Genomic DNA, 10,819 nt, shown 5'->3' with positions numbered 1-10,819 from the left:
CAAATGCCGTCATATCGTCAAATGCGAAACATATCGTGATATGATACTACTCTTCTACGTAGGTTTTCCTATTTTTCTCTTCTATTGTGTTACTGACTCTTTGTCGCACTGCTTTGCTTTATCTTGGCCAGGTCGCAGTTGTAAATAAGAAACTTGTTCTCAACTGGCCTACCTGGTTAAATAAAAAAATATATACAATTATATATTTTGGTCATATCGTCCAGCCCTACATTACATCATGAGGTTCTCTTGGAGATTTTTTTTTATATTTATTTATTTATTTATTTACAATCATTACTCAGATTTTTAGATCACATCGGAATTTCATTCAGTGTCATTTGAAAAACAACACTTTTTAATTCACAAGATCTGTCCCATAGAACATGAGGTAAAACATCAGTAAACTGTGGAGTAACACACACAGTATAAAACACAGGTATACAAAAGCCATGTTTAGACAGGCAGTCTGATGTGACTCAGATCTGATTTTTGGGGGGCATATCTGATACACATCTGATCTCTGCAAAACTGACTAAACAATTTCATAGCTTGATTCATAGTAATTGAACCTCAACTCACATGCCCATGCACGCACACTCACACTAAAAATCAAAAAATAAAATAATCCACAGTAAAAGATCCTTGAGGTTATTCATGACGCTGCTCAGTGCATTAAATTATACTGTCTGTTAATCCCGTCGGACCAAACATCTAAGATCTCACTCCAGGTTTCCCTAGGTCAGGGGTTAAACATGATAATGAATCTACATTTATAGTCTCTTCAGTCTGTCCAGCAGCTTGCTAGACCTGACGTTCTAGCTCAGGGGTGGGCAACTCCAGTCCTAAAGGGCCTGATTGGCGTCACACTTTTTCTCCATCCTTAGCAAACGCTAATGAATCAAATTGCATTCTAAACTGACGCTCATGATTAGGGCGGCAGGTAGCCTCGTGGTTAGAGCGTTGGACTAGCAACCGGAAGGTTCCAAGATCAAATCCCCGAGCTGACAAGATAAAAATCTGTCGTTCTGTCCCTGAACAAGGCAGTTAACCCACTGTTCCTAGACCAGTTAACCCACTGTTCCTAGACCAGTTAACCCACTGTTCCTAGACCAGTTAACCCACTGTTCATAGGCCATCATTGTACATAAGAATTTGTTCTTAACTGACTTGCCAGGTTAAATAAAATACATTTGGTGATTATTGGAGTCAGGTGTGTTAGCTGGGGCAAAACTGACACCCATCAGGCCCTGGAGCTAGAACGTCAGGTAACATTGAACATTCCAAAAACAGACAACCTATTTTGGGCAAATTGTCAATGCAAACCTCAGTGAAGACCAACTGTGTCCCGCAGAACAAAATACACTTGATACCCCCCTGCCCTAGGTACAGATCTAGGATCAGCTTTCCCTCCAATCCTAACCAGGGGAGTTCGCTCTGGCCAAGGTGAGCCCATCCTGGGCAGAGTCCCTACAGGAGTGCACCTGGGTCTGGAGGAAGCTCCAGAGACGAAGCAGATCTGTGGGTAGCAGCTTGTGGAGGACCATGATACTGTGGTAGTGACAAGATAATGGTCTTAGACACGTAAGGGTTGCAAAATACTTCACTTTCCTCAAATGCCCTGTTTTTTCCCCCCAAAAAAATACTGGTTGTAGGATTCTTGGAATTTATTCTTATTCTCTCATAATGCCAGGAATCTTCTAACCAGGATTCCTTATAAAATACAGGGAACTCTAAAAGAAGTGCTGTATGCAAAATAGACAATGTACATTACACACTGGACAGAATACATAGAATGCCCGTGACCTATGTCATACACAGTACCAGTCAAAGGTTGGGTTACTACATGATTCCATGTGTTATTCCATAGTTTGTCTTCACTATTATTCTACAATGTAGAAAATAGTACAAAATAAAAGACAAACCCTCGAATGAGAAGGTGTGTCCAAACTTTTGACTGGTACTGTTTATTGTACACGTCTCGTACAGCCAAGAACGTAACACACTGGTCCTTACACATCCTGGCGCACCTGACAGAGCTCGGCTACTTGTTGCCGTTTAGGCGTTTGTTAGACGTGGAAACGAAAGAGTACTTTTACCTGTTGAGGTAGTGACAGGGGTGGCGGGAGGGAGAGTACTCCACAGGCATGAAGCCAGGGTGGTTTCTGGCTGATAGGTTAGCTGCCTGGAGAGAGACGGAGCAGATAGAGGGGGAAGAGAAATGAGGGAGAGAGAAAGATTTCATCATTTTGTTACATTTGCTTATGTGAGTTTGTCCATTGTGGTGAGTATCCCAAATGGCACCCTATTCCCTATATAGTGCACTACTTAATACCAGGGCCCATAGGGTAGTGCACTACTTTATACCAGCGCCCATAGGGTAGTGCACTACTTTATACCAGGGCCCATAGGGTAGTGCACTACTTTATACCAGGGCCCATAGGGTAGTGCACTACTTAATACCAGGGCCCATAGGGTAGTGCACTACTTAATACCAGGGCCCATAGGGTAGTGCACTACTTTGACCAGGGCTCTACGGAGGAGTAGGGTCCTGGGGCGGCAGGTAGCCTAGTGGTTTAGATCACTGGATTTGATTCTTATTCGGTTACCGGTTTGGACCAGATCAAATCCCTGAGCTGACAAGGTAAAAATCTGTTGTTCTGCCCCTGAACAAGGCAGTTAACCCACTGTTCCTAGGCCGTCATTGTGAAATAAGAATTTGTTCTTAACTGACTTGCCAGGTTAAAGAAAAGGTCAAAATAAAATGTTGTGGCTCAAGGAATGACTGCGTCTACCTGTATATTTCTAAATGACCAAATATTATTGAATTTACATTTTTGTAAATTCAATAATAAAATTAATAATAATAATAATAATAATAAAATTCATCCAATCAACCAAAGATCTCACCTGTGCGACCATGCCGACGTAGGCATCGTCGATGGGGAAGAGAGGCACCCTGGTGGAGGCGTGGAGGAGAAGAGAGAGGGCATCTCTGGAGAGGAGGTAGCCTCCACCCCCAGCGTAGGGAGGGTAGGGGCCAAGGTACAAGGAGTAGGGGACGTAGTACTTATTCCACCATATACGCACAGGATAGGTTTCCACAAAGATACGTCCCATGTAGAGAGGCTGGGGAGACCCTGTTCCTCGCTTTCTCCCTGCCCCTCCCTCTGTTCCTCGCTCTCTCCCTGCCCCTCCCTCTGTTCCTCGCTCTCTCGTTGCCCCTGGTCCTATCACTCTCTTCATCTCAGTCCCCCTCCTCATCCCTCTCTCTATCTCCGTCTCTCCCTTTTGTCCTCTCCTCATCCCTCTCCCTCCCCTTATCAATGTCTCTCCCCCTATCTCCGTCTCTCCCTCTTCTTCTCTCCTCATCCCGGTCTCCCTGTTCTGTAGGAACCCCACCACTCTCTCCACATCCACGTAAACATCATCGTCCCCCTTTAGAATATAGAGAACGGTTGTAGAACACTCCTGGTGGAACCAGTTCCAGAACAGAACCTCTTTCAGAGTCACATTGAAAAATGATTCTCGGAACTCCCACTGGAGAATGTCCCCGTATCTCTCACTCTCCTCCCCCAGATCTGGGTCTCCCCCCTCCTCCCCCCTGTCTCTTCCCAGGCCCAGTAGAAACACCCTCCTCACGCCCTGGCTTCTCCACTCCCTCTCCCTGCCCCAGGTGGCTCGTATGGCAGCCCGGCGGTCAGAGTTGGCAGGGTGGGACTTGATTGCTAGGAGCAGAAGGATGGGGCTGGCTTCAATGTCGTGGTTGGAGTCAGGGTAGAGGGACCAGGGGTTGGGTCTGGGGTGACTGGGTCCAGGGTTAAATTTGGAGTTGGGGGGATGGAGGCGGCAGCAGCGAGGCCGTCTGAGGAGGGGGTAGGAGCGGACATGTCTGAAATTTAGGAAGACCTGGTGCAGCGCAGAGGGGCTCTGGGGACCATTCAAAGAGCTGAAGAAGAAGAAGAAGAAGTAGAAATGATCATGAAGTCATGATTTATATTATATCTGTCTGTCGTATCACCCACCTGTAGAGTAGCAGCAGAGCCAGGGAGGAGGAAAGAGACAGGACAACCAGTCTGGAGACACCAGGCCTGGGGAGCAGTATCCTAATACAGCCTAGAGGGAGCGAGGGAGGGTAAGGGGAATGGATTGTGGGAGAGAGGGATGGATTGAGGAGGTACTAATATATACATATACACACACACACACAAAAGTATGTGGACACCCCTTTCAAATGAATGGATTTGGCTCTTTCGGCCACACCTGTTGCTGACAAGTGTATAAAATTGAGCACACAACCATGCAATCTTCACAGACAAACATTGGCAGTAGAATGGCCTCACTGAAGAGCTCAGTGACTTTCAACGTGGCACCGTCATAGGACGTCACCTTTCCAACAAGTCAGTTCCTCAAATTTCTGCCCTGCTGCCCCGGTCAACTGTAAGTGCTGTTACTGTGAAGTGGAAACGTCTTGGAGCAACAATGACTCAGCCGCATAGTGGTGGGCCTTACAAGCTCACAGAACAGGACCACTGAGTGCTGAAGCACGTAAATACCGTCTATCCTCGGTTGCAACACTCACTACCAAGTTCCAAACTGCCTCTGGAAGCAACGCCACGAGCTTCATGAAATGGAATGTCAGTTTAGTTCCTGAAATGGATTTGACCCCAATCCTAGGCGAGTCCAGTGAGATATCATACATTTTTGACCAGTTTCAGGAAACTAGGTGTATGTCGCAAGTCATGACTTCACAGGAGTGCCATTTGAATGTAATACATTTTTTATCAATGCTTTTTTGAAATGCCTTCTGGAACATTTGAACTTTCATGTGCCTTAATAACAAACTAGTTTGCCATTTATAAATACGAATACAATTGTTAAATTACGAGCCTAGTTGGTTTAGCCACAGAAAAAGACAGGAACCTTCTCGTTGCCAGTCCAGCCATGATTGGATGAGATAATCAGTGGGCTGGACATGCCGAGAGATGAGGTTCAAATTGGTTTGTGGTGTTTTCGAAAGATATAACGTTAGCCATGGAGGACTGCAAATATGTTGCTACTGCTCTCAACAACATCCCTGCCCTGAATTTATCAGGCGCTATCGACAAAAGTCAGTGGGAAAAATTGTGATGGCTACTTTCTGGAGGACGATCGTGCCATACTAACTCTCTCGGACTATGAAAATGAATCAGACGATGAGGAAATACCTGATTTAGGTAAAAAAACAAAACATTTCTCTTTAAAGAAGACACTAGTCCTGACAGTGACGGTAGAAGCCGAGTACGATAAGGAGATGAATAGAATTCTGACGTTTGATTGCAAAATGCATAGGGAGTCAAAGAGAACACAGAAGGCTGTTGTATAAAACACCTGGCTCCGGATTACATCTTCAAACTAAGGGCAACCCATGGCATCTGTGACAGAGGGGGAGAAAGATCGGATTATTATTATGCCATTGCACATGGTCATTGTGAACCAGAGTGACTGGACACAACGGAAGCTGTACAAACAAAGCGGAAAATACCTAGGACGTCTTATTTAATGAAAGGGGTTTCAGTCTGCTTCGAAGCGTTCATCCACGTATACAGGTAAGAGTCTAGCTACAGTTTCAGTTTCTAAATTTGTCAGGAAGTTGTTTTCATTGAAAGTTAAAGCTTACTGTTAGCTAGCTAGCTGACGGTAGATGGCTGGCTTGCTACATAACATTAGGTGTATTTTCTGTGTGTAGTGATATCTCAGAATGCCATTATGCATTGCTAGTCATAGCTTAATGTTAGCTAGCTAACTACTAAACCAAATAGGTTCAATGTTACCGATTGTCATAGCTAGCTAAAGTTATGTATTTGCTAGTACTCTATGAATTGGGATTATGGTTCATTGTTTCGCTAGCTAGCTGACCCATGAAGTTAGCCAGGTGTCTGGTGCCGATTACGGCCATCCAGGTCCCATCTACTATCCATCTGACCCAGGTCCCATCTACTATCCTTCTGACCCTATGTAGCCAGGTCCAATCTACTATCCTTCTGACCCAGGTCCCATCTACTATCCTTCTGACCCAGGTCCCATCTACTATCCTTCTGACCCAGGTCCCATCTACTATCCTTCTGACCCAGGTCCCATCTACTATCCATCTGACCCAGGTCCCATCTACTATCCATCTGACCCAGGTCCCATCTACTATCCTTCTGACCCAGGTCCCATCTACTATCCATCTGACCCTATGTAGCCAGATCCCATCTACTATCCTTCTGACCCTACGTAGCCAGGTCCCATCTACTATCCATCTGACCCTATGTAGCCAGATCCCATCTACTATCCATCTGACCCTATGTAGCCAGGTCCCATCTACTATCCTTCTGACCCTATGTAGCCAGGTCCCATCTACTATCCATCTGACCCTATGTAGCCAGATCCCATCTACTATCCATCTGACCCTATGTAGCCAGGTCCCATCTACTATCCTTCTGACCCTATGTAGCCAGGTCCCATCTACTATCCTTCTGACCCTATGTCACCAGGTCCCATCTACTATCCTTCTGACCCCATGTCACCAGGTCCCATCTACTATCCTTCTGACCCTATGTAGCCAGGTCCCATCTACTATCCTTCTGACCCTATGTCACCAGGTCCCATCTACTATCCTTCTGACCCTATGTAGCCAGGTCCCATCTACTATCCATCTGACCCTATGTAGCCAGGTCCCATCTACTATCCTTCTGACCCTATGTAGCCAGGTCCCATCTACTATCCATCTGACCCTATGTAGCCAGATCCCATCTACTATCCATCTGACCCTATGTAGCCAGGTCCCATCTACTATCCTTCTGACCCTATGTAGCCAGGTCCCATCTACTATCCTTCTGACCCTATGTCACCAGGTCCCATCTACTATCCTTCTGACCCCATGTCACCAGGTCCCATCTACTATCCTTCTGACCCTATGTAGCCAGGTCCCATCTACTATCCTTCTGACCCTACGTAGCCAGGTCCCATCTACTATCCATCTGACCCTATGTAGCCAGATCCCATCTACTATCCATCTGACCCTATGTAGCCAGGTCCCATCTACTATCCTTCTGACCCTATGTAGCCAGGTCCCATCTACTATCCATCTGACCCTATGTAGCCAGATCCCATCTACTATCCATCTGACCCTATGTAGCCAGGTCCCATCTACTATCCTTCTGACCCTATGTAGCCAGGTCCCATCTACTATCCTTCTGACCCCATGTCACCAGGTCCCATCTACTATCCTTCTGACCCTATGTAGCCAGGTCCCATCTACTATCCTTCTGACCCTATGTCACCAGGTCCCATCTACTATCCTTCTGACCCTATGTAGCCAGGTCCCATCTACTATCCATCTGACCCTATGTAGCCAGGTCCCATCTACTATCCATCTGACCCTATGTAGCCAGGTCCCATCTACTATCCATCTGACCCTATGTAGCCAGGTCCCATCTACTATCCATCTGACCCTATGTAGCCAGGTCCCATCTATTTTTTAACTACTCGCAAGCCTGTCTTGTTTGGTGTCCACTGTGAAGGAATACCACAACAAGTCAACTACTTGATTGATGAAGGCATGTCATCCAGCAAAGGCAGCAGCGCAGTCATCAACTACATGCACCATTTCTTCACCAACTACGGAGTTGGGGAAACACGTGTGGACCTGAATAGTGATAATTGCAGTGGCCAAAACAAGAACAAGTTTGTGCTCTGGTATTGCGCTTGGCGGACCATGCACAAGCTCCACCAGTCTGGACCTTCACTTCCTGATCACAGGCCACACCAAGTCCCCCCCCCCCCCCCCCCCGACTGGTGCTTTGACCTCATCAAGCAGTGCTTCAGAAAGACCAGAGTGAACACTGTCTGAGACTGACAGCACTGACAGGCGTCAACGTCCCACAGCTGGTTGGACTGGAAGATGGTACAGTGCTGGTGGAAAGCTGTGGCTGGCAACAACACCGGACTCTGTACTTCAGGCCGCTGCCACAGATCAAGCATGATCAGCACATCAGGTGAAAATAATCTTCATTGCATTGTATGAGGTTATTATTCTTATCTAAACTTAGGGGGTGAATTGATGTTGTGCGAGGTTGTAATGTCTTCTATTTTTTGGTTTTGTTATTTCCTGTTTTACATCTTCGATGCTTTGGAGCCTTGTCACCAAGGAGCGTTCAGACTCAGACCAGGTTTTACCTGCTGCGCAACGCTGACATCCTTCCTCCCGTAGATGGTCTGCCTGTACAAGCTCCACCTGGACTGGACACAGCTCGACAAAACGTATGTTTTTCAGAAGATCAGAGTTTTGCGACGAAGAGGCTATGGACATCACATGCCCCGCACCAAAGTCCAGGGCAGGACGGAAACCGTCTCTCTGAATATAGATTCTTGTTCATTAATGTTTTGGACGGACCAGTCATCAGCACTACCTGCAGTGCCTTTATTCAAATCAAATCAAATTTATTTATATAGCCCTTCGTACATCAGCTGATATCTCAAAGTGCTGTACAGAAACCCAGCCTAAAACCCCAAACAGCAAGCAATGCAGGTGTAGAAGCACATATTCAAATGACTCTCCTAACACACACACACACACCATATGTTGCTGCTACAATTGTTTTTTTTAAATCCTGCTGCTTAGGCATTTTACCCCTGGTTGTATAACTACCTAATCGATCATCAATAGTGTTCTTGCACATAATGTATATTATATTATTTATACGAAAAAATATCCAGGTAAATATAAATTATTGTAGGCTACGACTTTTAGTCTTAATCTTTACTACACTACTCACTGTTTAGCACATTACCTCACATGTCAATACTTAGAGAGATTAGGTAGGACTGGTTTAAGAGGGTGTGAACAATGCTGAATGGGTGTAGACAAAGGAGAGCTCTCCAGTAGGTACCAGAACATTCAAAGGCCATTTACTCAAAAGTTGCATTACAAGTTTATCCATTTTCGAAGCAGAATTACTTTCCCATCGTTCCTAAAAAACAAATGCAGTGTATGATATACCATTTTGTAGCTCTGTGTCTCTGCTTTTATCCAATGTAAAAATGTAAAATTAAAATAAATAAATTAAATGCACATGTTGCTACATAATACCGAATCAAGGTGTTCGGTCACATTTAGCCTACATGATGATGTAAAGTGGTTGTTTGGAAACAACAGTAGTTGCAACATAATGATGGCATCGAAAACACTAAATTAGCGCGCGACTTTTCTTTTAGTGGAAACAATATTAGCTCAACATTTGGCGACTTCAAACGGAATGAAGAGAGAAGAGTCCTTACTTTCACGGAAGTGCAACGCTTCTTCAGCAATCGGTCGTCACAGCATACTAAGTTATACACCGCACTTATTTCTACATGTCTCTTGTTTAAAAATGTGCTTTTTAAACCTAACCTTAACCACACTGCTTACCTCATGCCTAACCTTAAACTAAAAGCAAAAACAAAGTTCATTCATTTGTAGGATATAGCTTACCTCGACTTCGTGACTGTGCTATCTAGTGGAAGCATCATTCATACATTCTCTTATAGCAACATTAAAAGCAGGATGAAACAAGTAATGCCATATGGTTGTATCATGGTGCTAAACAGAAATGTTGAAATAAGCTAATTGAATCGCACTTACCCTTGGTTATCATCGTACGTCTATTTGGCTTGTCAAATGTCAACACTATTCCACAGCGACGTCGTTTTAACTCTACCAAAATAAGTTCATGATTGGCCAACTTCCTCTAAAAATCACTTACCGCATAAGCTTTACACCGCGGTTTGTACTGGCCTTATTTGAGTGCAAACGAAAGTCGGGGAGGTGCATCTCTGACAGCCAAAGCCGGAGATTGATGTGGTTTTCCAAAAGCAAGGCTCAGTGCAAACATGGCAGTGGTGCCATTGTTTATAAAACTCTTTGTAATGTCGAAATAAACATACCTCTGTCTCCCATATCACACACTCACAAACTCAGCAAAAAAAAAAAGAAAGGTCCCTTTTTCAGGACCCTGTCTTTCAAAGATAATTCGTAAAAATCCAAATAACTTCACAGATCTTCATTGTAAAAGGGTTTAAACACTGTTTCCCAGGCTTGTTCAATGACCCATAAACAATTAATGAACATGCACCTGTGGAACGGTCATTAAGACACTAACAGCTTAAAGACAGTATGCAATTAAGGTCACAGTTTTGAAAAGTTGCGGTTTTGTCTCACCAGGGGTGATGGTCGGATTCGCGTTTATCGTTGAAGAAATGAGCGTTACACCGAGGCCTGTACTCTGGAGCGGGATCGATTTGGAGGGGGAGGGTCCGTCACAAAGGTGAAAATAGTCTGGGGCGGTGTGTCACAGCATCATCGGACTGAGCTTGTTGTCATTGCAGGCAATCTCAATGCTGTGCGTTACAGGGAAGACATCCTCCTCCCTCATGTGGTACCCTTCCTGCAGGCTCATCCTGACATGACCCTCCAGCATGACAATGCCACCATCCATACTTCTATGCGTGATTTCCTGCAAGACAGGAATGTCAGTGTTCTGCCATGGCTAGCGAAGAGCACGGGACGTCTGGGACCTGTTGGATCGGAGGGTGGGGGCTAGGGCCATTCCCCCCAGAAATGTCCGGGAACTTGCAGGTGCCTTGGTGGAAGAGTGGGGTAACATCTCACAACAAGAACTGGCAAATCTGGTGCAATCCATTGGGAGGAGATGCACTGCAGTACTTAATGCAGTTGGTGGCCACAACAGATACTGACTGTTACTTTTGACCCCCCCTTTGTTCAGGAACACATTATTCCATTTCTGTTACTAACATGTCT

The 10,819-nt window shown here is 45.2% G+C and overlaps 1 protein-coding gene across 2 annotated transcripts; it reads right to left on the bottom strand.

Annotated features, from left to right (window-relative positions):
* Window positions 1-256: 256 nt before the first annotated feature.
* Window positions 257-9,987, bottom strand: LOC110531413 (N-acetyllactosaminide beta-1,3-N-acetylglucosaminyltransferase 3). Of its 2 annotated transcripts, none has more exons than XM_036987262.1 (5): window positions 9,946-9,987; window positions 4,023-4,113; window positions 2,908-3,946; window positions 2,097-2,182; window positions 257-1,548 (listed from the first exon to the last, which is right to left on the bottom strand). In XM_036987262.1, exons 1-5 carry the CDS (start codon window positions 9,956-9,958, stop codon window positions 1,416-1,418), a joined length of 1,362 nt encoding a protein of 453 aa, XP_036843157.1. In that variant the 5' UTR covers window positions 9,959-9,987; the 3' UTR covers window positions 257-1,415. The 2 variants fall into 2 exon arrangements, with proteins under 2 accessions (XP_036843157.1, XP_021470287.2); XM_021614612.2 differs by having other exon boundaries at window positions 9,644-9,969.
* Window positions 9,988-10,819: the final 832 nt, after the last annotated feature.

Source organism: Oncorhynchus mykiss, chromosome 9 (genome assembly GCF_013265735.2).
Source record: "Oncorhynchus mykiss isolate Arlee chromosome 9, USDA_OmykA_1.1, whole genome shotgun sequence".
NCBI classification, from domain to species: domain Eukaryota; kingdom Metazoa; phylum Chordata; class Actinopteri; order Salmoniformes; family Salmonidae; genus Oncorhynchus; species Oncorhynchus mykiss.
Note: the sequence above shows the minus strand (reverse complement) of the source record. Positions and strands in the feature narration are given on the sequence as shown.

Bases quoted from the DNA above. Each gene is read 5' to 3' on its own strand.
- LOC110531413 (XM_036987262.1), bottom strand. The intron at 3,947-4,022 runs GTGGGTGATACG...CTTCTTCTTCAG, and splicing joins GCTCTGCTGCTACTCTACAG to CTCTTTGAATGGTCCCCAGA. The intron at 2,183-2,907 runs GTGAGATCTTTG...GTCTCTCTCCAG, and splicing joins ACGTCGGCATGGTCGCACAG to GCAGCTAACCTATCAGCCAG.